This window comes from Acanthisitta chloris, unplaced genomic scaffold (genome assembly GCF_000695815.1).
Source record: "Acanthisitta chloris isolate BGI_N310 unplaced genomic scaffold, ASM69581v1 scaffold12603, whole genome shotgun sequence".
Classification (NCBI taxonomy): domain Eukaryota; kingdom Metazoa; phylum Chordata; class Aves; order Passeriformes; family Acanthisittidae; genus Acanthisitta; species Acanthisitta chloris.
In genome coordinates, this window is record NW_008665536.1 from 540 (window position 1) to 26,898 (window position 26,359).

At 39.4% G+C, this 26,359-nt stretch overlaps 1 protein-coding gene across 1 annotated transcript in view; it reads left to right on the forward strand.

Moving 5' to 3' along the window:
* Positions 1-1,782: 1,782 nt before the first annotated feature.
* CLVS1 (clavesin 1) overlaps positions 1,783-26,359 on the forward strand; it is a gene marked incomplete at its 5' end in the record, with an annotated part of 65,853 nt that continues 41,276 nt past the window's right edge. Inside the window, one exon of the mRNA XM_009071800.1 lies at positions 1,783-1,957. Within this exon, the coding sequence (XP_009070048.1) occupies positions 1,783-1,957 (175 nt within the window). The remainder of the gene's footprint in view (positions 1,958-26,359) is intronic.

A 26,359-nucleotide genomic window follows, 5' to 3' on the forward strand; every position in this document is an offset into this window, starting at 1 on the left:
TCTTGAAGAGGGATGCTGCAGTAGTGCAGGATATTTTAAGTAGGTATGGTCTAGGGGTATATTTGCTTTTTTCACCACTGAAGGTGTAGACATCTGATGCTGCTGCTTGAAAGTCATCACCCATTTCAGCTGGGCAATAGGTAGTATATCACAGTTCTTTTGAAATAAATTTAGACTAGAAATAAATGTCAGTTGCCAATCCAATCAGTATGCCCTCACCTTACATTGCTAAGGAAATACTCCTTCAGTTTTTCTGTTTAGCACAGCTTCCCCATAGGATTTGAAAAGGTCAGGGTTGTCCTGGTACTGTATATGAGGGAGGGATGGTTTGGTACCCAGCAGAAACAAAATTAAATATCTTTATGGTCTATTTATTGCTTTAGCAATTCTATTTCAGAGAAGCTCCTAACTTTTTCAGAAAGGCAGAGTTCAGAAGCAGCTTTTTCAAGGGACCAGGTCTTTAGAGAAGGAACGTATGTTTCCACTCATTACCTGCTGAGAGAAAAGAGAAAGAATAAGGAAACACTTCACCATTTACTTCTAATAGAATTTACCATGTGTTGATGCCATTCAGGGGTAGAGGTCTTAATGGTAGAGAAGTTTATTTTGACTGCACATAGGTTTTTTTCTCTCAGGCAGAATTTGAAACAATGCTCTTGAAGGCTTAGAGGACTTGTTTTAAATTAAAGAAAACAGCAGAAAAGGATTAAATTAAAATCTCCATGGGAGAACATGGTGTGAACCCTCCCTGTAAGAGACCACAGGCCTCATCAAAACTTGAGAATTATGCAGAAGTAAAGCAGATTGCACTAGCAGTATGCTACAATTTCATTTTACACAAGGTGAAGCTGTACTTTCTGAAGCTTTCCTTGCTTGTTGAGGTCTAGAAGAATCTGTTGTTTGTAAATCATCTTAATAGGAAGGACACTTGAGGAGACCACCTGATTTAGCTTACTCAGATGTAAACATGGCCTAAGTCATTTAAGTGTCCAACTCATGCTTTTGTAAAATGCACAAGATGGAAGTAGAGAGCAGTACAGGCTTCCCCGTACAGACTTTCACATTAAAGAAAACCTTTCCACATTTTTTTCTCTGTCACTTGCTATATCCTTTAGGGCCCCCATGGTTTTTAATTATTCTCCAGGAGCTGAGGGAAGCCTTGCAGCCAGCCTATTGTAGCTGATAATTAATAAACAGTTCCCATTTTGAGTGGATGCAGATATTTTTCATGTTGCATTTGGCTTGCAGAGCTAAGGCAACAGTCAAACTCTATTGAGCAAAGCCTTGGATTGTTCCCTCCGCTCAAGCAGGAAACCTTGGAACCTAGTTGTAACTTTATTTTTTATATTAATATTGTACTGATTTATTTCTTTTTCTCCAAAGAAGGGAAACAAGCAAACAAACAAACTGGTAAAGTATATCCAAATGAGCAAGGATTTAAACTGATAGCTTGAATTTGTTTCATTTCAACACAGAAAAATAGTTTTCCAAAGCAGCTTAGCTAAAATTTATTGTAAAGAACACCAGAAGAATTGAGGAGATTTCATTCAGTGTTTATTTTATCCACCAGTGAGCAGGACTATCACACCAAACAGAGGAATGTGAGTTTCAGAGAAGGAGTTCTTCAATGACACCTCTGAAACAACCTTCTTTTCAGAAGAATTCTACCAGAATAAAGCCCTGTCCCTTGCTTATGCCCCATCCACAGCAAACCTGACTGTCTTGAGGATTGAAGAGAACCGCAACCATTGATTTTAATTTTTTCCCCTGCTTTGGCTCTAGGAACTCCTTCATAGATATTCTTCGTGCGATCCTACTTTCCTTGGAAGTGCTCATTGAAGATCAAGAGCTTCAGATAAATGGCTTCATTCTAATTATAGACTGGAGCAACTTTTCCTTCAAGCAAGCTTCCAAGCTTACACCATCTATCCTCAAACTGGCCATTGAAGGGTTACAGGTAGGTGGAGGCTAACACATGTACCTGCAACTTTTATTGCTGCAGACAGTGCTTTTTCCTTCATCAGGCACTGGTCAGAGTGAAGGGTGAAGAAAATAATCCAGAATGCTTTAATGTCCTATACACTTGCAGCATAGATTGATTTTCAGACATCTCATTTTGTCTGTCGTTCACTTTTATTTCAGCTGTAAATCAGTGTAACCAGTATGTGTGTTACTTACTGTAGCATTAAGAAGGAGGGTTAGAGATTTGAGGTTTAATCCATCAGAGAATGAGGGGAGGATTAAAATCCTGTGGCGTCTGCCTTCTGTAGTGTGCAGCCCACATGGAAGCACATGTGTATGTGGAGGGAGGGTGACAGGAGAAGAGAGCAGGTCCCTCAGCAGACGGAAGTGTGTTGTTGTGTTCACGTGGATGCATTTGAGTTGGAGGGAAATGAGGAAGAATGTTGTGCCCTCATTCTGACTGCCTTCATTTGTCTTGCAGGATCCTGTTACATTATGGTTCAGACTGTTCAGGGGCTGCAGATCCATTTGATGCTTGCAGATAAATAGGAGCAAGCTAAAACTGTGTGCTGTTACAGGGTTAGGTGGAGAGTGAGGACAAGGCAGCTGGGGCCTGATGGGGCAACCTGAGGATAAGGCAACCTGAGGATGGGGTAAGCTGAGGATGAGGACAAGCTGTGGTGCTGGGAGAGGACCTCAGCCCTTTCCACCAGAGTCTGAGCCCATCTTTGCTGTTAGACCTGAGACAGATTTGTAGGTCTGAAGCAGTCTGACACAACCTTATTAACTGAGGGCATTTGATAGAATCCAAAGACTATTTAGGCTGGAAGGAGCTCTGGAGATCACATTGTCCAACACCCTTCTCAAAGCACTGATTTCAGTCTCAGACCAGGTTGCTTGAGGATGACACATTTCAAGTTGCTACATATTTAAAAGGAGAGATAATATAAGTCATTGTTTTTTCATTTTATTTTTAGTACCCATCAGATATCCCACAGTTATAAATGCCTCAAGAATAATCCTCCCTGGAGTGTGTGTGTTTATTTTAACTTTAACTTACATACTAGAAAGAACAATTTGTACAACTTATTTTTTGACTAACAAATTGTCTACAATTAGATCATGATTGTCTCTACTTTGTGTTATTATTAAAAAATGAGGTAGAAAAATTTGCCAGCAGTTTTAAGCCTCTATTCCCCTTTGTGATGAATTTTCATCTATTCTAACAAACTAGAAATTCAAGCTGTGCAATTAGTCCCTAGGACAATACCTTATCTTCTCCTGCTGATACTATCACTTCATCTGCCTTCCTTCACTGAATAACATTCTGTGGTGAAAAAATAACCCCTCCAGTCAGAAGAAAGATAAATCCAAGTGACATTCATAATGAAGTCAAATTCTAGCAAGGTGTCCTTGTACCTGTCCTAATTTTGCTCTTCCATCTATTCAGTAAGAGGCCAGTCCAGCCTGCATCCTGTCTGATTTCTGGCCACTGCACTTGCCAGGTTGACTGCCTATGCACTGTCTGTCTACAGTTTATTTGCAGCTCTTGCCAACAATATGTTTCTGGAAGTACCAAAGCTGATCTTATGATTGTGTCATTAGCCTCACAACTTGTGCTGGGCAATTTAAGGAGGGTGCCTTTCTTGTGTGTGTCTGTGGGCATTTAATTTCTCATTTAAAGTCAAGTTACTGCTGTCTTCTCCATGATTAGTAGAAATATAACTCTTTCTAAAAGTACGAATTGGGATAGCATATCCTAGACTTAACTACCCATGAGCTTGGTGAGTTGTAGGAGTTGTGAATGCTGCACTCCAAGGTATCAGACTCAGAAGCAAGTCATTCATGCTTATAAAGCACATATTTAGCAGGCAATGATGGTGAGGGCTGCTTAGGTTGGAGTTTTGAATTTTTTTGGCTCTCACGGTTGCTGTTGAAGTACTTTCATTGAGATTTTGTTCTATTATTATTTAAAAAGAACTACTGCTATCTTAATGTAAAATTTATGTAAAACGTAGTTGAAATGAAGGCAAGATATACATACAGAGAAACAGTCACGCTATGAGTTGTATTGGAGGTCACTGAATGTGAAAAAGTCAGGTCCTGCTCTCTTGAGATGGTGATGTCCAAAAAAATTGAGATTGTTTCAGTTCCTTGTTATTTCTCATAGCTAAGGCAGATTACATGGCTATCTCAGTCCTCCTTTCTAAGAAGAGATTTTGGGTTATATTAAGTACTGTGTAAGTCTAATGAAGTGTATGAAAGGAAAATAATTCTCTCTTACAATTTCTATCGGGGTTGAACCCATATGTTCACGTGCTGGTATATGAGTCAGGAACTTTTAGCCTCTCTCTATGGAATGGCAATTTTTATGCCGTAGTTGAACCATTTTCCCATAGTTTGCTGATCTTTCATCTCATTCAGTGTCTCAGACCATCACATTCTGAAATACAGAATTGCTTAAAAATAAGCAGTATTTAATAATTTATGCATTTGAGTTTTTTCTTACACTCAAATTGCTTTCAGCCAATTAATATATTGGCAGTTCATTTTTTTTTTTTGCATTTTCGTTCAATTTGTTTTGCCTTAAATTGCTGCTACAATTCATTATCACTCAGTGCAGAGCACAAACATTACACAGGTGCATATGTTAATTCATCCTGTGCTGTAAAACCAACACTAATCAAATCAAATGGACTTGGCTGCAAAATTCAATGTTACTGTTACACAGGCTGCTCAGTTCCAAATGCTGTAAAGTCTGCAAATACTTAGGAAGATGAAGTAGGAGTTACACTGCCACATGGCTGAAAGTACATTTTGCTCACACTACTTCTTGTTCTGTGTGGATTTCTGTATCACACAAGACAGTTCATTATAACTCACTCAAAAGGGCACCTACACTGTTTCTCAGTTATGTTGTTTAATGACCTAAAAAGAGGCTTATGTCTCCACTTTAAGCATCAGAGGTTCAGATGCTAAACAAGTATTTGTACAGTGTGACAATTCTCATTATGTCACAGCAGTGCAGGGACAAATGTGTTCTTAGTGCCTAAATCATCCCTGATTAATGAGATCTGTTCTTTTATCACAAGACAATTGCTACTGTATGCTTTGAGCTCATGCCATACTCCTTTCGAGACCTTACTTCTCTTTGGAGTTTTAACATGCTCAAGACAAAATGCTTATGTGGTTGGAAAGGTGTGGAAATAGGTATGTGTAAAACCAATCTATTTTGCCAATAACTTGATGAGTTTTGATTTCTATCCTTATTCTTTTAATGTGAACAGCTTTTCCCCTTTGCAGCACATTTCTCCCTTCTGTTTCTTTGCTGAGCTTATAGTTATCCTATGATGGCAGACACAATTTAGTTGTGGCTTAAGGTAGCCAGAGATTGATCTTCTGACATTTTGCACAACAGTTTAGAAGCATCAGAGTTCAATACCAAAAGTAAGAAACCCATGTAGCAATCATGAAGCAGGTAAGGCATGTAAGAAATTGTTGCTCTTTAGTATGCAGAATGTTTACTACTGGACCACTGATTTGGAAACCTCTAATAATCATGGGAATTGGGGCTGAATGTTACAGTGAACATAACCTGAGTGTTCAGTGAAATCCAGACTGGGTTTTTTATTTAATGCTGGTTGGTTTCTGCTCAGAAGATGTAATTACTTTGCCTCCAGACAGGACTTCTGATTTTAGGGTGCTTCTACCTATGAGTATAGAGAAACATTGGTTGCTTCTGCCTTATCCAACACTAGAGCTGTGGACTGCAGTATGTGTACATGCATGCAAGTGAGAAATTCCCCTAGCTAGCACTCTGAATTGAAATGCAATAACTTCTCCAATAGCATTCAGAAATATACCAAAACTTTCAAAACAGCAGTATGTCTGACCTTGCCTACCTTTGTTTTGGTGACTACAAAGCCAGAAGGCCAGGGTCTACCAAGACCCAACTGAATGGCTTATGGCACAAATCAGCAAGCTGGATTCAAAACTGACCTGAAGATCAGGTTTGCACTTCAGCATACCTAGGGCTGCCTTACATAAAAGCTAACATGTCCCAAGGCTGTCTCAAGATACTGAAACAAGAAGTACGGCGAATGGTTTTATCCTGGCTGTATTCGTTCCTTCTCTGATAGTTCTGTCACATGCAGTTGTAGTCATATATGATGACAGTGATTTAAAAAAGAAGCCCTATGCCTACTTTGTGACAATGATGAATCACTGCAGGAGTGATCTTTAGGGTTCAATACACGGCTTTGCTTCAAATTTCGCAATCATTGCAGCAAATAGCAATAACAACAGGGAACAACCAAGATCCACAAACAGGAATTCATCCAGGATTTTCATTGGTAATAGTTTGACAGAAGTTTGGACCAACAAAACACATTAGGAAATTCATTAACATTCTTTAATATTTTTTTATAAATTATCTTCAGTTTATCATAATCCAGTGAAAATTTGAAACTGGTATTTCTAGGAGCAGAGTAAAATGAAAGGAAATCAATGATGCGTGACTTCAGAACACCTTAGTCTGGAATAGATAAAAATCTTCTGGAAAAAAAATCTTTGAATAAATGATACTTGTATAAACTTCTCTTTGAAAATTTTTTGAGGTACATTTGTCCAGAATAGGTCTAATGCTGAGAACAAGTCAGATAATGAAGTTAACATGTTTATTTAGACATTATTGGAGATCATCTCACTTCAAAAGCTATAATGATAACAGAACATGGAAAACTCAGTCTGGTTAGGATTATATGAAGCTTGTTGATCTTTAATATGAACAATAGATTTTAAAAATTCAATTTATAAAAAAATTTCCTTCTGCAATTGTGTGGGATTGAGAGCTTTAATGTCAGTTGAATTATAGTATCAAATTGCTTGTCTCTTGACACTATCTTATGCAATTAAATATTTTTCATGTTGTACTTCAGAAGGAAGAGCTAAAATATAAAATATGCTTAAAATGGAGAGTAGAATGTAAAGCTTGAAGGAAAAAAGTGCAGTTCAATATTATGGCAAAGGTGTAATTTTTTTTATTTACTTGTTTGTTCCAAATCTGTGTGAAAAATATGAGCTTTTAGAGCTGACAAAAGTTTTGAAGTGAAAAATGTTTGATTTGGTTTTTCTGGAACAATGCCATGTTTTCAGAATAGAATTATTACTGTGAAGTATGTTTCCAAAATTCTCTGGAAAAAATATGAAATATGTTTGTTTCAAAAGTTTTCACCTGGAAATCAAAATACTTAGTATTCCATTTCATTATGAGTGGTAAGAAGCATTTTATTTCTGTCCTAGTTGTTAGAATTTCTTGCTTTTTGAAAGTTTAAATCAAGCTGAAATAATGGAATGGTACTTCGGGTCAGCATGGCATGGGTTAATGGCATCATCTAATCTTTGTTATGGTCAAACTGGGCATCTGAACAAAGTTCAGGCAGTCCTCATACATCTGGAGACTTTATCAAACCCTCTGCCCTGCAAATTTGATGTTTTCTTCACTAGTCCGGATCCTGGAGCAAGGAACTGACTCTTCTTTCCTTGTTTAAACACATTTGCACTCTGAGACCCGAGGCAAATGCAATCATTTTGACTCACTTAGTACTTCCAGTTGAACTCTTTATGAGTCATGTCAATGATGTAGGCTATAAGATGCCTTACAATAGTAGGTATAAGATACAACACTAGTCTTTCCATTGAGTTTCTGACTATAATACTGCTGTTACTTGAAAATTTAGAGTGAGAATCGACATTGTAACAAACTGAAGAACACTCTAAAAAGACTTGTTCTAGCTCAGTCTTTATGTAGATATCTGTAGTGTAGGGAGAAGTCTGCCTGTGCTATAAATACCCTATGATGCCATTATGTCTCAACTGGTATTTATAACAGGTCATACTAACAGAAAGACAGAGCTCTCTGTCATTGCCTACTGAAGTCAGAACAGATAAAATCCTCAGTGACAGAGGCTAGGCAAGGAAAACCATGTATAGGCACACATATACACTGCAGGGCTTGGACAAGGACAAGCCAAAAACCCCTTAGTACCTAGTGCAAAAAGGCCCACAATGTAGACTCTAAAGCTGTTTATCTCTAGGACACTAACTACTGACTCAAAAGTCACACATTTAATTGTCTGGCTACTCCTCAGTCTTTCATGTTGAAAATCTGGAAGATTAAAGTGAGCAGAGAACTGAGGCCAATTACTATGTCAGTGTAACTGGCTGAGGCTCTGTGCACATGTGCAGAGTAATGCTGATCTATGGCAGCTGAGAATCCGTGCCTCTTTTCCTTCCTCTATTAGAAAGAAATATTCTTGAAGGCAGACTGGGTTTTCCCCCTATATCTCCAGAAATTAAAGACTTGTAATAAATCAAGGATATACTTAGATTTCAGATTTTGTGCAAAAACCTTGTCATTATCTTTCCCAGGATAGGGAAATTGAAGAAAAGGGGATATTCTATTCTGGGTTCTTGAAGATGGACCTATAGCAGTGTCTTACCAGACGACGAGCAATTTCCTCAGAATATAAAAGCAGGATGTACCTGTGTCATAATCACAGGGTGTTGATATGTCCAAAAGGCATGTTGCAGCTTTACAAACATGAGTCCCTGCTAGTAACTTTAGAAAATGTGATAGTGGTTTAAGCTTATCTTCATAGAGGGAAGATGAGCTATATAAACATGGTTTAACCTACAAAAGGGAGCCTACATACAAATCTGGCCTGTGAAGATAATAAAGACCCTCCTCCCAGTAAAAATGGTAAAACTGCTTCTAAAAAGAGGCAGCTTCAAGCTCTAATGAACTTTGGCAACTGGAAAATGGCTACAGATCAGAATTTTGCAGATGCTGTGAGATGCAATTAGATACTCTGCTTCCTGAACATATGTAGCAAAAAACTTGCTTGATTTCAAGTCCACTACTGATAGGAGGTGTCAGTCTGCTAATTTACACAGGTATTTGGATTAAATAATTTGCAATATATATATAAATAAAAATCTTACCAATATTATTTCCATTAAAGATTGTCTCAGAAGTTCCCAGATCTGTTTACCTAGTTACCTTTTTCCTCAGTATTAGAATGTGCGTCATGTTAGAGACCTGTGTTGGATGGCTGAACATGAAGTCACAGCTAGCGATGAGCATTTAGTATCTATCCATTGAAAGGAGGTCAGTTTGAATCATTCCAGAAGCACTCATGCTATCTGTCTCCTACAGCTGTTGTGATATGTAGAGTGAGTACTCTCTGAGCTGTCAGTGAGGGTCCCTTTGAAATCATAGGCGATGAGGAAAGGGATTGACTCATTTTATAATAAAAAAAAAGGTAGATAAACAGACTTTGCTCTCTGCAAGAGAAGGCCTATGCTCATTGTGTGCCTATAATCTCTAGGGAGTTGACTGGAATAAGGAAAAAGAAAAGCATAGTAGGCTGTAGACACACATTTGTTGCTTGAAAACTGAAATTAACTGCTGAGTAGAATCGATCAGCCCTGCCATGTTTAGCAGTTGGATGCTTTGGGACTTTTGGCTGTGAGCAGAGGAGGAGCTGCAATCTGGACAGCCCAAGAGGCTGGATATGCTAAGTGGAAAGTTGGGGGGTTTTATGCCAGTTATTACATTTTAATAAATATCTCCTCTAGCTGCTGATAAGTATTAGAAAAGAGACAAATACTCTTTCAGTCCCATCAAGAAAACATGAAAGTTTATTGCAGTAAGTCTGCTTAGAACAGAAAGTTCTAAGGTAGACGGTAAAAAGGCAGCTAGTCCTAACACCAGTCATGCTCGAACCTTCCCACCAACATATGCATAAATAACTCATATTATGTGTTGAGCCTTTCTTCATCTCATAAATTGTGAAAATGGCCTAATGTACTTGCACTAATTTACATTATCCCTGTCCTCATTAATTTCATAGAATTGCAGGAATTATGTCTCTGTAATATCTGTTTAACTTATTTTGCAACTCCAAAAGCTTTTTCCTCTTTTTAGCATGGAAACTGAGTGAATGTTTCCTGAAGAGAGTGTTGACTTCAGATAACTTCTTGCAATGAGGAATATATAAAATGATTGTGCAAAACATATAAAAGGGCTTGCATATATAAAACTAGATCAGAAAGACACAGGCACAGTGACATTTCAGTGACAGCTATGTGCCAACAGACATGGAATGAGTACTATTTTGTTTGAGATGTGGGATAGAAGTGGAAGTAAATGTAGATAGGGAGATGGAGGGAATCAGCAGTAGGAGGAGTCATCACTCTGATATGACTGTACACTGTGATATGTGGCATGGATTATCCCCTGAGCACAAGTACTTGACTCTCTTCAGGAGAGGACTCATGCTGAAGTCTTCACCAAAAACTGCAGGACTGAAATTCATTTCCCCTGGGAAAACTGCTGCAGCAGTTGTCCCATTACACCTCCAGCTCACAGTCCCCAGTTTGGCACATGCCTTCAAGGATGTGCTGCATCAGTGGAACTGGCTGTGCGTGCCTGACTGCTGCTGTGGAAGAGCCAGCAATTCAGCTCACATGGATGCAGGGGAGGGCTCTTGGCAGGACCTTGTGTTCACTCTGCTGCTCTAGGCAAGGTAATAATTCCTGATGCAAGTTTTTAACAAAGAGCTGCAGTCAGCAATATTTAAAAATTCTGCAGAAAGGCAATGATTTTGAGAAACCTTTGCCTGCCTGTTGTTTGACTTGATTATATGCAGAAAACCACACAGAACCATTCTCTTTAAAGCCTCATCTATTATTATTATCTCTTCCTCAACAAAGGAACTTTTAAATTCCTCAAACTGTGTATGGTCTCCTATATTAGTGTGCTCAATATGTGTACGGTCAACATGGTCAAAGGAAACTACAGTGCTTTCAGTAAGTCTGAGATGAAGTCCTGACTAATGCAAATGGGAGTTTTGCCATTGTTTTGTTGGAGGCTGTACTACCACTCCTATTATGCCATGGCAGGAGGTGATTTTTCCATTTCATATGAGTTTTCTAGGCTTGCAGAAAATGTCCCTCAATGTCTGAGCACTTTTTGGAAATTTTGTACATCAATTTGAACATTTGTCTAGTGATCTTGAAGAACTCTGTTTTGTTCTCAAATATTTTTACATCTCTTTTTAACTGTGTAGAACTTAGCCCTAGAAACAAGCATTCCTGAATAGCAGGGGTTCCTTGATGCAAAAATGTCAACTGCAAACATCGCAGACTTCCAAGGAAAGATGAAAACATTCAGTGAATAATTCAGCCTACTTCCCTCTCCCCCCTCCCCTCTACCCCTTGCCTCCCACGAAGTTTGATTTCAACAAATGGGCATTTTCTGAGGAAGAAAGTGTATCATTGGAAACTGAACTGAACTCCAGATATAGCTACTGAAATACAGTTGCTGTACTGCTCTGTAATTCATAACTTCCTGTGATTATTTCAGGATATGTTCAGCATTCCTTTCTGGTAGACACATATTAGACCATTCGAATGTGCATTTTACTTTTCATTCTGAACACACTCCCACTGTTTCAAATTATTTGATGTAGAATGAGTTTAAAGCATGGCTAAAGTGTAATAAAAACAATTTCCATTTCAGAGGAGGCTTTCTGACCAACTCCAAACTACATGCAATAAAATGCAGCTAAGCAAAATCATAGCTAACATAAGTACAATTATAATGCAAATATTCTCCAAATACTAGATACATTCAGAAGGTCATTAAACAGACAGTTTTTCAGAAAAAAGGCAGAAGCATAAATATATATGTGATGAGCAAAATACTTGAACGGTGTGTAAGAATTACAGAGGATAACAACAGAAATTTCAAAGAAATGCAAAGAAAATTCAAGCATGCCTAGGCTTATAGGGTAATATAAATCTTATTCTATTTTACAAGAGAATTTAGAAGCAGCTTTCAATTAATAAGTATGCTCAGTAGCATATGTGCCCAGTGTCTGGAAGAGACAATTTCTTGTGGATTAGTGGGAATACCTATGTAAATGGACACAGAATCATAGAATCATAGAATTTAAGGGTTGGAATAGACCTTACAGATCATCTAGTCCCAACCCCCCTACTATGGTCAGGGGCACCTCCCCACTAGATCAGGTTGCTCAAGGTCTCATCCAGCCTGGCCTTGAACATTGCCAGGGCTGGGGCATCCACCATGTCCCTGGGTAACCTGTGCCAATGTCTCACCACCCTTAGAGTAACACATCTAACCTAGACTTTCCCTCCTTCAGTTTGAATCCATTACCCCTTGTCCTATCACTGCAGTTCCTAACAGAGTCCCTCTCTGGCTCCCCTGTAGGCCCTTCAGATATTGAGAAGTTGCTATGAGGTCTCCATGCAGTCTTCTCTTCTCCAGGCTGAACTTCCTCAGCCTGTCTTCATAGCGGAGATGCTCCAGTCCTCTTATCAACTTCATGGCCTCCTCTGGACTTGCTCCAACAGTTCCATGTCCTTCTTATGTTGAGAGCACCAGAATTACACGCAGTATTCCAGGTGGAGTCTCATGAGAGCAGAGTAGAGAGGGAGAATCACCTCTTTTGACCTGCTGGCCACACTCCTTTTGATGCAGCCTAGAATTCGATTGGCTTTCTGGGCTGCTAGCACACACTGCTGGCTCATGGTGAGCTTCTCATCCACTGTCACTCCCAAATCTTTCTCCTCACTACTGGCTTCAATTATTTCCCCACCCAACCTGTAGGTGTGCCTGGGATTGCCACATCTACAAAGGGCCCTAGTCTAACTTTTGTGTGAAGTTTCATGAAAATTCCCACTGACAATCCTAACTTTGTTGGACATCACTTACGGATAACCTGAATTTAAAAGCTTCTCAGGAAATAATGTCTCCTCAGTATAGCACAGATAACATTAACCTCCTTGTGATGGTCCTTTCCTTTATCATATCATCTATCAAACTCATTGCTAAGTGTGAGGAAAGCTGCAAGGAGACTAAAGAGATAAGGATTGCTGGATCTCTTGTAACTGAAATTAATGAATTGGTACAAATAAAGTATCTGACAATTAATCAGTGTGAATGGGCTTTCTTCTACCACTTTCTCTAAACAAAATATAAATCCTGGAAAAGCTTTTGCATAGAAATAAATAGTTTGGCCCGAAGAGCTGCTTCTTATTGAAAATGAGATAAACTCAGTATACCCGCAAGATTCTAGATTCTACTTACAGTGTGTCAACCCACTTATTTCTACCTGATATGGATTTGTGGGTTCAAAGGGTCTTCTGGTCATTTAATAACAATTGCTGCTCATAGCAGAACAACTGCAAATACTAGAGCAGTTCAACCACAGCCATCAAATCAGCTAGCTGTTATCTACCTTTTCCCACTTCCCAACCTCACAGCTCTTTCTCTGCCTTTGATACTGCTTTCTTTTCTAAATGTTAAAAGATGATTAAAGCTGTGAGGTGAACCAGGTGTCCAAGGTGTGCATTCTGTGGTGCTGAGTTCACATGGCTGAACTAGTGTTAGGTATTCAAACACACAAAATATAATTAACTATTCAAGAAATTTCCCTCCCCCAATTTGTTATACATGCCTGAGTGGATGTTAATGGGGTCACATAGCTCTTTGAACTGCTGCTGGCAGAACAATAAAGAGTTCCTGTGGTTTTCAAGAAACACCACAGTATAATTTTGCTTGCTTTGCAAGGGCATTTCTTAATGATATCATTATACCCTCTAAACTCCTAGTCCACTCTCAGAAACTCACAACACTTCAAATGACAAGTTACCTTCTCTTCTCCCTGGGAGAATTGAATCTCAATTATAATTTATAATGTGTTACTTACTCAGTGAATATTCTTTTCCTGTGCCTCTGAGAGGTGCCAGCCATGGTATTTTAATGAAGCACCCCCATTTTATAGCCTCTCTCCTCTGAAACTGGAACAACAGCATTTATGGGGCTGGACCTCTTGTCCAGTTTGTTGAGTGAGGAAGGCAAATAAATTCCATTTTAACTGTCTTAAAAGACAATGAAAATAGCTTAGATTTGTCTCTGTTCAACAGATTAAGTTATGCCTGAACAGTATTGCCTGAGAATGTATAAATAACCTTACTAGTAAATTTCTACCATCTATGATAAAATTAATTCAAATGTTTGAAGCATTTTACGTTGACTGCTTGCAGCACTTTGAACTTGCTTGTTTTGCAAAGATATTCCAGCCAAATTAGCTCAGGAATGTTTGTTAAACTAACAAAGTAAGTGAATGTTGTTATTAGCCTGAGTAAATTTATTTGGTATCTGCCTCTAAGGATTGCCCAGCTTTGTGTGTGTGTATATAGGAAAAAAATGCCAAACAAAAAACCGTTAGTAGTAGTGGATTCCTTTTCTTTGAAGCTAATGCAGAAAGTACATCTGTCAGATGCCAGGTTTAGACAAAAAGAAAAAAAAAATCAGGAAATAAACTTGCATATTTATAGGAGATTTTGCAAATTTATCCTCTTTGACGATTTTGTTTTTAAATTGGAAATTTTACAGAGTACAAATTCTGCAATATCAGAACCCAATTTTCAGAAATTACCTTTAAAGAAGAAAGTACTGGATTAGACATGCACAACATTGAAAATAAATACTTGAATTAAAGGTGCTTCCGTACAGTTAGTTGTTAGGCTGCAGTTTTTCTGCCAGCAGCAGCATCTCAAACCTGAGTCTACTCAAATTTCCATGGTCTGGTCAGTAAGTATCCCAGCCACTGGCAAAAACAGGGACAAGCAATCAAGGATTTTAGTGCCATGAATGGTCAATTATGTCACCAGCATTACTAACATGACTGTGGTAGCCACGGGCAAAAATCGACTTCTCCTTTGTTTTGTGTATTTGGGAGGTGGTGTCCAAGTCCAGAAAGCAACTTCATGCCACCACTCCCCAGACCCTGGAGGCTGTGTTTTCAAGGCAGACTTCTTTGAATCTGGGCTGGTTGGCATACTAAAAGAAGATGTGAAATAACTCTTGGCAGGAACATTTCACTAACGATGAAACATCTGTTGGTTTCTGTGTATATTGCATCCTTTTGAGAAACCTGTCAGCTCAGTAGGGACAGCCTTGGAAGATGTGACACAGGTGAAGGCTTTGAACCCTTGTGATTTCTTTGCTGTTCAACTCTTGTTGCATGTGAAGCAGATTTTGCATCCTTTAAACAATTCAAAATTCTGTTTGTACATGCTAAATGCAGCAAACTTCCAACTTAAAAATTATTTGTCCTTTTATCTGCTTTTTTGTGCCTTCTGTCATGAGCTGACTTTTCCCCTCCAATTGCTAATGCATAGCAGAGCTTTACAAGCTGAAGTGTTGTTATATTGCCATGATGGGAGATTCTGTGAAGCAAAACAGCTAATGCCATATCTCTATTTTTTTGTTGTTGGGATTGTCTGGTGGGTTTTGGGATTTTTTTTTTGTTCAGCATCATAATTATGTAAATGACCTCAGCAGCAACACATCAAACATTGATAAGCTTCCTGTCAGGACACAGAGCCAGAAGAAATTTTGGAGAAGTTTGTTTTGCTGAATGCATCAGAAAACTTACCATTTCACTTTTTCTTTTGTTGTCATGTCTCCCATGCTCATGGTGTTCTGCCCTTTCTCACATAATTTCTTCCTAAATTTCAAGGCACTGTCTCTTCAGAGATTTTCTATCAGCAGTAAGTAAAGTTCAGATAGTATTTAATACTTTTACCATGTTTAAAGTCTTTACAAAAATTGTAACATGTGGAGGTGTGAAAAGTATGGACATTTTTTCATACTAGACACTATTCCAGGACTCGGGTACTATCAGCACATGCTGAGATGCTATAAGAACACAATAAAAATGGTGTTTCAGAAAACCCTTTCATTTTCACCCTGCAGCAAAAGATAAAATTAAAATGGGTACAAATTAAATAAAAGTGGAGCTGGTCTTTAAAATACAACAGTCTGTATAATTTTGTATCCTGGGTTTGCAGGCAGTGGAACAATAAACAACTTTGGACTTGTGAAACCATAGCAATTCCAAGTGGATGAGATATCCCCAGAAGGCCAACTGTTGATGTGTTTAAAATCTAGATCTGGCAGAAGCAAAACTTTGAACCAGAATTCATGGCAAACACCCTCTCTGCAGGCTTGATGTGATCAGTGGGTCTGTAAAAACTGCAGTATGGGAACTATTGCTCTGAAACAATAGAGGAGCACAGGGCTGATACTTTGGCACTATCACTAGTAGCACCTATTAATTGTCATTAGTACAAGGACAAGGAGGTAGCAAACAAATCAGGTCAGGAACAAATGAAAGGAGGCAGCTTCTCCTGCAGCATGTTGTAGACCTTAAAGACCTTGCCTTGAATGCAATATGACTTCAAGAGACACTGGACAGGTTAATGCCAGAGAAATCCAGCGAGGGTGACAAAGGAGGCAGGAATCATGTCTGACTCTATAAATTGAGAATAACTGAGGACTGTGACCATGTTGAGTGAAAACACACTTACCTATTCCTCTTCTTCCCCTGGCAGCTGTGTAGGGCAGCTGGTCTAGAGAGGGTACAGAGCCAGATGGGTCTTTGGTCTGGCTTGCTTGGCTACCTTCTGCTCCACAAGCAGCAGATTTGCATCTGTCCTCAGTGATTCCCTAAAGTATTGCCTAGTCATGGTAACAGTTATAGAACATTTGTTTCCAAGAATCCGAAGGCACTAAGCAGAAGTAGTACTAGATTTTCACCTGGTATGTAACCAACAGGACAACAGACTGTGGCGATGGCTCAGGAGCAGCTCTTGGCACTGCAAGACTTGGTTCTCCGCTTGTCAGTGCAACTTGGTGGCATCAGAACATGCATTACTGGTTTATAAGAAATGCATGAAAACAAATTAGTATTGACCCCTATGAATATTGATCAAGCCCATAGTATATAGATATATAGACACTGTTCAGTCAGTGGCTCTGTTAGTGATGTTACTGGCATAGAAACGTATGCCTTTTTCCTTCAAACACCAGTTAATTTCCGATTTCTAGTATGAGGGAGGGATTTACAAGTATCATCTTCTGCGTTTACTAAACAAGTGAAGATCTGATTCTGTTCAATATGGTTAAAATGAGTGAACAAACAACCACCACATCTCCCTGATCTCCCTCAAAAGAGGGTAAAATCACACTGTGCAATAAAATAAAAATTACTGAGCCAATGCTGTGCAAGCTAAGAGGAAATCATTAGATACATACTGCCCACCCCCTCTTGAGCTACATGTTTCATTTTGAAACAAATCTGTACTTGGAGGCATCAGTAATTATTTCCATTTATTTTCCGCTTCAGTGATATGTAAAGCTGCAGTTTTGATATGGTTTGCCAAATGCCTCAGTTGATTTACATAAAAGGTTCACAGGAGGCAGAAATATTTGCCTGAAGGATAAAAATAAACATATTCAAGCAAACAAGATGCTATTAAAAATGCAGTAAAAAAGGTAGTAAAGACTGAAATTTAGTGGAAAACTGGCAGCATTTCTGCCTGTACTTATCTAAGTATGGCCACAGCAGAGTTTGGTAGATCAAAAGCATTCAGTCATCCCCACTGATCTATCACCTGCTCTTAAATGGCACTGTCACCATCCTGGTGGCCTCTTTTGCAGTGGCCTGGTGAGTGGCTGGTCCAACCAAAGTGGATGAGGGCATGAGCTGCTGAGCTGAAGATCTATTTCTCCTCTTGCAATGCTGGAGTGAGCACTACTGATGGGAAAGGCATGGAGGGAAGGACTGCAGAATCTTTTCCTCCATCCTCTCAAGGAAACCCTTTCCCCACACATACACCATGTCCTGGTGTCAGATGAAGTGATGACTGTAACCATGAGATGAAAGCTGGACTGTGGCACTATTACTCCAGCACCTGAAGAGCAGGAAGAGCAAAAGACCCCTGAATTCTCCATCTGTGCTCTGGCAGGAAACCGCACAGTCTTCCCCAGTGCTTTTCAGATGTGCAGGAGTTCTGCACAAACCACAGGACTCAAAGGAGGGAGAGTTTCATCCAAACCCCTGCTGCTACTGCTGCATTCTACCTGGCTTTCTTTGAGGAGTGCATGGAAAGCTCACAGCAGGTACTCTCCTCCAACACTGTCAGTCAGGGCAGCTGCTTCATAGTATTCTAATTGCCACCCTCTGAAAAAAATCCAGAACCCCATATTCCTCCTGTATCTTTTTTTCAGTGTCACAATGTATTTTAAATAGATATGTAACTTCAAACAAAAAATTTAAGACTCTTCCTTTACATTTGCAGTCTAGGTTTTGAGTCTCTGAGGTGCTTTCAGTTAATGTCTTCAAGATTTTGTCTGCTGCCATGAAGGCTGGAACCACTTTCTTTCCATTTTAATGAAAGCCAAGCTTTAATGCAATATCACAGCAACTTAATATCTTTAAGGGAATCCTTGAAAATCACAAGGTTGATTGTCAGTGCTCCTTCTGTGTCTCCACAGCACAGGTTTACATATGGCTTCACTCCCTTGCAGGGCTCACTTGTGACCTGGCTGCTGTTGCTGGCCTTACAAAAGAAACAGATACGTTGGATATGGTTGTGATGGCAATGGAATGGTGGTAAGGTTGAATCTCTTTAAATGAGAGAAACAAGGTTTACCTTGAGAATGAAGTGCTATGTTGCCATTTGTGCACACTAGCACTGAAAAATCAGACCAGACCAGCAAGCTTGATTTTACTGCCACTTGCATGCTTCCTGAACTCCCATGAAATGAGGATGAGTGAAAAGTGAAGAGCCTCACATTATTGCTGATTTAGCTGTAAAAACAACCCTTGTCTTGCCCATTGCAAAATGGGCACCGTTTGATTTGGAGTCCATAAATTCAGAAAATGGTTCCAGTGAGATTAGAGAGCCCTTACTCTTCCTGTTGAAAGGCCAGCTCTGACCAGAAAAGAGTGATGTGTGCTATCAACCACTACAACATCTTGTCTAGGAGTGCAGTAGATCCTCCACCATCAGAGCTATACCAGTGAAGGCTTTCAGGCTTTCTTGAAGTTGTGTGTTATTCTTAGCTGGATTTACTAGGCAGTTTGCAGCAGTGGTTTTTGTTAAGCAATAGTCCAGATGAGGCTTCCATCTTGCTTTAGTCTAGCCTTTAAAGCTCTGCATGGCTGAAAATCAAGGATTCCTACTTGTCCAGTTCCACTCAGTAGCTTTTCAAACTCACAACATACTTTTACTGCTGTAAGCTCCGTTGTACCCTGGGTTTTTTGTTCACCTCTTTAACACTGGCAACAATGTGAGGCTGGGAGGAAAACTGACATGTAAAATTTACAAGGAAACACACATGTGCCTGTACCAGAACAAGAAGGTTTTGAATAGGAAAAGTTCTAATTGAGGCACCTAGCAGGATTTTGTTATCCAGGTGGTCCTCGTGACTCCTCACATGGTATTTTATCACAGCTAATGGATTAATAAAGAGTCAACACTCCATAGCTGTATCTTCACAGTGCCTTGTAGGAATTAGTGTGCTATTAATGGAGGAGAATGAAATGTCTTTTTCAAAGGTGGAAACAGGTTTAATAAAGTGATTCATCAGATAACCAGCATTCTGATTACAATGATAGATTCAATTGGATAAAAATGATTCAGTGAGAACACTGCATCCTCCATGAGAAAGGAAGAATGGATAAGCACCATCAAGGTAAAATCCCTGGGGTGAGTGGAAAGGAAAAAACAGTGTTTCAATTTGGAAAGCAACTGTATGCAGTCAAGGATTGGTAGTGGGTTTTTGTATTCTGCGTTGTATTCTGCCCATGATGATTTTAAAGACTCCTGCAAAACAAGGGAATGTTTTGCTGACACAGCAGTCTGTCAGCAGGCAGCTGGGCCTCAGGGCACTCAGTCAATGGCACGGCAATTATTTACAAGGAAGAGCAAGTAACCTCTAATTCTTTGGATCTTAGTTGCCTTTCACCTCCCCCACCTTCCTTTCAAATACGGGGATAAAGAGATGGAAATAAAGGTAAAAATGCTCTCTTTGTTGTCAGAGGTAAGAGTGGGGGAGGAAGCAAAAAATTTACATGTGCATTTTCTCCAGTTTAATTTTCTAAATCCTATAAAAAAGGAAGTTCCAGGTCTAATTGTAGAGTAAAAGTAAGGAAATAAAGGGTTTCAATGCATCTGGTTTGCCTAAAATAGATCTTACTTTTTCTTCTTTTCATCCTTTTAAAGTACATTTCTGGGTACTGCACTCTGTATTTAGGTTTTAGAAATCCTTGTGTGATACAAGAGCTGGGTCTTTCCCTCTGCAGGGGCAGTAAGGGAGGAGGTGCTGTGGTGAAGGAGGGTGGGCTCAGAGAGCCATGGAAGCTCAATGTATTGGGTGCAGATGTTGGTGGATGATTCAAGCAAAGATGAAGTGTCCAAAGATGTAGAGCTGAGCAACCATCACTGCTGGGTGGTTGGAGTTTGGGGCTCCTGAACATAGAGCAGTGAGGAGTTCCAGTGGAGAACCTGGGATGGAAGGGAAGCTGGGGGATTTGGGCAGAAGGAAGTTTGGAGCAGAAGGTTGGAAGAACTGAGGAAATTTGGAGTTTAACAGGACTCTGGATGGCTTTGTGGATCAAAGAGGATGGGTCTGGTATGTACTGTGAAGTTTCGTAAAACTCTAATGCAAAATGGATATGTGGAATTAGAAATAACTAGGAGTAGAATTTTTGGAATGCTAAGAGCAGTGGGCTGTGGTGCAGTTGAGGAATGGACAAGGGTTCTCCAAGTTTGTTAGACCAAAAGGGACAGAGAAAGACTAAGAGGTTGTGTGGAGATATCTATGATGCATCACAGACATTCTTGGAGTGATCCTGGTTTGAGACGGGGAGCACATACTACCCTATATCTTTCAGCAAAGAAACCTGCCTTTTTCCATACCACCAGGGCCACTAGGGCCTGTCAGGTGGCCTGCAAGAAGTCTGCAAGTGCAATTAAGCATTTAATACTCATAATACGGCACAAGGTCTATATCTACACCTTGCAGACAGGCCTAAATATGGAAAAGAGTGATGTTTAAAACAGGAGCGGGGGTGGGGAGGTTAGCCGTACTTTATCACTCTCAATTAGCATGTGAAGCCAGAAGGGTCTTAACACTACATCCAAAGGAAAATGCCAGCACTTTTTTAAGGAGGTAACATCCATATGAACAGTCAGGTCTTTTCTTCTCACTCCCCAGAGCTTGTTCTGGCAACAGTGCTGGGCACCGGCTGGGGTCTCCAACACTCCAGGGAATGCTTTTCTAGTACTGAAAGCTCACAGGACCATAGTTTACTGAATCATCATTTTTTTGTAGTACAGCCTGTGTGTATTTGTACATGACAGTTCTTTAAAACAAAACGTCAGGGCTATGATCTTGAGTTAGCTAATTGGTGTTGAAAGCAGTGTCAACTTCAGAACAAGTTCTGAGGACAATTGCGTGCATCCCTCTCTGCTGCAGTACCCAGCTCTCCACTGCTCAGCCTCTTACAGTTAAAAAACCCAAAACTTTGTGAGACACTTAACATAATGTAGACACTAAGGAACTGGTATTTCTTTTTATTTCCCTTTTGTTTACTGAAATTGAAAGGATTACCCCTTTGAGATCTCAAACCCCATAATAATTGACTTCACATGCTTCTCTATTCCTAAATTATTAGTTTTTCTCACCTCCTGGTTTGGGGCTTTCTCCTGGTGGTGGCAACAAACAGGTTAAAACTTAATCTGACATATGTTGATTGTAGCTGCAGCCATAAAAACTAGAAAAGGTGTACTGGTTCATAGTTTAATCAATACCCTTAGCATTTTATCTTCCTTTGGATTTTATAAATTAAATTGTCAGCACTATGGTGCAGGTACATTTCCTAAAGTTCTTCAGAAGATTTGAAGCCATGAGTGACTATTTGCATCTAGACCTGGATAATACTCCTTGTGTTACAAACAAATACTGTATTTATTTCACTCCTCATATCCTTCAATTCAAACCTCTAAAGTCCTTCTCCTTCCCTGCCTTCCTCCCTCCTTGCATACCTCCCAGAAGTGGTCATTGCTGGGGTCTTTCACAGAGAGATAGAAAATTACTTTACAGCCTGCACACATACCCCGGACTGCAGAGAAGATGGTTGCACATACACTTGCAAAGCTTTTGACATGACTTACAGCACTGGAGAGCAATCTCATTTTCTTCCTCTTGGATTAATAGTGTGAGGGGCAAAAAGCCCCCTTTTGCAGTCAAGATCCTGCTACAGGAGACCTACACTGCAAGTCTAGTATAAATCTCCTGTGCATTTCTAAATCCTCCTACACAACCCATGAAATGATATTATATAGCAGTAGCCACATTCCTGACAGCAGTAATTGAGGTACAAACCCCAATCTGTTTAGATATTTTTATAAATAAAAACATATATTCATATATCTGCCTATATAGAAGGTGATGGTGGCTCAATGGAGGTCTTTTCCAGCACTGATGTTCTGCTGCAGATCTAGAAAGCTCCTCACAGACCACTCACATTCTGTGTTACTGGAATTGCTGCTTGACTGTCAGGAGGTGGGTGATGCTCACCAGGAGCCCAAAGGGCTTGTAGGATCTGCTGTCATCTCAAAGTGGCACATCATCACAAATACACTAGTGAATTTTTTTTATAGTAATATTTGCATAAATGTCGTGGCAAAAATTGTGTAATGAGAAGATTCCTGTGCAGGCAAGGAGTGTGCAGGCATCCATGGCCATGCAGAGCTTCTGTTTGACATCAACTATATGACAAACTCTATAACTGTTTTTTTTTCCAGCTGAATAATTTTCTGATTTTGGACAACACTTGTGGACCATTTCTATGTCTGTATGTATGTTTTGTTTAGTAGAGGTCTTACTTTAACAAGAACTACAAGATTTTGCCTTCTGAGGAAGCAGCACAGTGGAAATTTTACAATTGACTTTACAATAAACATACTCAAATCTGTCTCAGACATATTTTTGGCATAGATGCCAATATTCTCATTGAATCACAGTTTTACAATTATATGTATATTGAAACTAAGAATAAAAGGAATAATACACACCCAACTTTCTTAAGACCATTTCGCAGCTATTTTAATTGCAAAAGTTACAGGTACTTCATAGAACTTGGTATTTTAGGCAGTCCTTTTTTCCTTCTTTGAAAATTGATAAGATACCCTATAGGGAAGGAGGTTTTCATGATTCATGAGCTATATTTTGCAATAGATGCAAAAATATGAAATAGAAACTTCTTTTTTTTTAGTTCAGATAATCAAGGGTCATTTTCTCTTGGGCCATTTTGTCTTCCATCCACTAGCTTAAAGAATTTGTATCCATTTGAATTTTGCCAACAGCAAGAGCTGACAAGTAAATGTACCGTGTACATGAATTCCCAGAACTGACAACAAAGGCAACTCTGTTGCTGACTTCAGAACCAAGAATTTCAGCCTACTGAGTAATTTTGAACTATTTGCTCTTCTCAGACTTTCTAAAAACAGGACTGGACACGAAAGTGTGAATCCAGAAAATTACTACTAGCATACCCTACCGTGTTTTTCAACTGCAGATACTCCTTTATACTTTCAATGTGTAATGCATTTATTGCAGGAAAGTTCATGCAGTTTTTCCTCTGTTGCTAATACCTGTCTTTCTAGCTGTGAATGACAGTTACTTACTACTTGCAAATAAACAAACACTTCTGAAATAACCTTATTGCTATTTCAGCTGCATTTACAGCTATTCAAAAAAGTGCAGAAAAAAAACTCCAAATCAAAGCAATTCCATAGCCAAACTTTTTTTTATGAACTAAGAATCTGTAGATCTAAATAAATAAATGCTCTTTCTGCTGCAATGATGTGTTGTTTCTCACCTCCTTACCCATTGATGTCCTGCCAGGGCAGAGCAGAACAGCAGGGCTGGAGACATGCCTGAGAGGCTAAAGTGAAGGGAGAGTTGTACAGCTGTAACTAGTCGTTTCAGATGTCATGGGATTTCTCCCTTTTCCCTATTCCTGTTGAGTTATTACAGGAACTTGTACCTATCTGAATTTATGTGATGGGCACATTGTTTTAGCAGAAGGCTGTCTCCTGGGGAGGCAGGTACCTTGTTGCTTATGTTCAGTACCTGCACCTAGGAGAGGGTCTGAAGTCCAAGGACTGGGACCATATTGCTGGGAGCACAGACGTTGTCAGTTCCAGGATGGGCAACAGAAGGACCTCCCTCAGGAGGGAAAAGTCTAGGGGACTTCTTGAGAGACAAGCATCACGCTCTGCCTCTCTGAGCCATTCTCCCAGCTTGCCAGTACACTTGCTGGGAAAACTGCCTCTCCTTAGATATCTGGTGGACACAATTAGAAAATGTAGCTCCTCAGAACACGGATGTTCTGCTTTCAGTATCCAGTCACTGGTATTTCTCCCAAATGCTCTGTCATTTCCTGGGCAGACCTCAAGAGAGTGGAGTTCCGCTCATGTAGCTGTGTTTGTGTTCAATGTTCCTCTTCAGCTGGGCAAAAAAATCCCTCATTTTTGCCCGAGGCTCATTAACCTGGGTTAATAAACTCTCATTATTCAAGGTTTCCTCAATCGACTGCTGAATTGATGATGAGCCTTCCAATAAATGGCTACATCAGAGAGAGAGGTTTAACATCATGTAATTAAAATCCCCATTATTCTAGCATGAAGGTGACTGAACTGACACAGAGCAAACTACGCCTACTAATTCAGAATATAATGATGCAGAATGAAAGCACTCAGCACTTCTCCCATCAGGAGGTTTTTCTCTGCCTGTGCAGAACACAGCTAAAGGAACTTCTGATGCTGGGGGGGACAAACAAGTAATTTAAAATTGGAGACTGAGTCAGGTGAGGTACAAAATATTGCTTATCTATCCGGCAAGAGAGGGAGCACAGGATGTCTGAGATAATCAACTTAAGAACTAGTTGTGAGTGAGAAAGATGGGAAGGAAGTAATACTGCTTCAGGTGTGATGTGGCACATCCACACTGCGTCAAGTGGACTTATTAAATTAGGTCATGCACAATCAAGAGATGCACTCCGTGCTGAGATGTGGGCATGACTTTGGTACCCTTAGACTTGTCTTTTTGAGTAATTTCCTTTCCTTTTACAAGTTAAATTGTTTTTTTAAATATCAAGTACATGATACTGTCCTGGGCGTGTGTAATCCTTTTCTCAGTGAGGTTTGAAGAAAACCTTCCTTGTTGAGCTTTGAGAATGCTGAGATATAAAATACACATACTCAAATAATGCATTTAATTAGTACCTGTGTTGTATTTTTCTCAGGATTTATAGATCTGTGTGTCTTAAGTGAAATAAAGACTGCAAAATTATTATGAATGTATTAAGTATCCCAGGCAAAATAGTTTAAAGCAAAACAGCCATGACAAGAAGGAAAATTAAGATGTTCAGATATGTGTTCATTATACCAGAACTCAATAGGGGATGGGTAGAATTTTCGAGTGATAATGACCATCTTGATTAATTCAAAGTCTTAGGATAACAGTGTTATAAAAGCAAAACTTTATCCAATATCTACAGATATCTGGACAGGTGATTTCTGGTGTTAACAAAGAATGACGCATTTCTAAGGGAAGGTTTACATGTAATTCCAATCAGGGCTATTTGACAATGCAATTATAAGATTCCTCAAGTCAATTCAGCCAAGGAATTCTAAAATAAGAGTTTAGAAATTTAGACCAATTTAAGAATATCAGTAGATTTCAAAGATAGTTTGTCCAGATAACACAGCAAAGCTGTTCTAAATACAGGACTACTGGATATTAAAACAAAAATGGGATCATCCAACCAGGGACAATTCCAAATTCAGACCAACCCATGCTATAGCCCTCTCAGAAATGAGGGGAAGCAGCAATAAAAAGCTGACAATTTCTTCTCTGGCGTTCCAGTTTCCTGGGCCCTGATATCTCCCTCTCCCCATGTGTGACTCTATATGTCCCTGTCACATGAGCAAAACAAAGCTGCATTTACTACATTTCTGAATGAGATACAGATGTGGCATTTGGTCACATAAAATCCTGTGCTTTCAGCCATTGAACAAATTCAAAGATGGGTCTTACAGTCTTCTGGGATCTCTATAGAAGTTACATGACACACAATATACATTTTTCTTCCAATAATTTGGAATCCACATGATAAAGGATTCTCCAGTAGGAGCTTATTTCTAAAGATAATTCAGCATTCGAGTGTTGACTCTTCCCCAGACTTACAGTCTTCTCAGATTTCATTGTGGGCTCTCTCTGCCTAGAAGTATAGCATAAAAAGTTTTATCATTTTCTATTTAGATAGGAGGATGTGCCTACACTTCTTGTCAGGCAAATATAGTTTCCAGTAGACATTTACAACTGGGCTTGAAGGACTTAAGTCTTGTTATGAGCAAGGGTAGGAAATAATGTGGAAAGAGT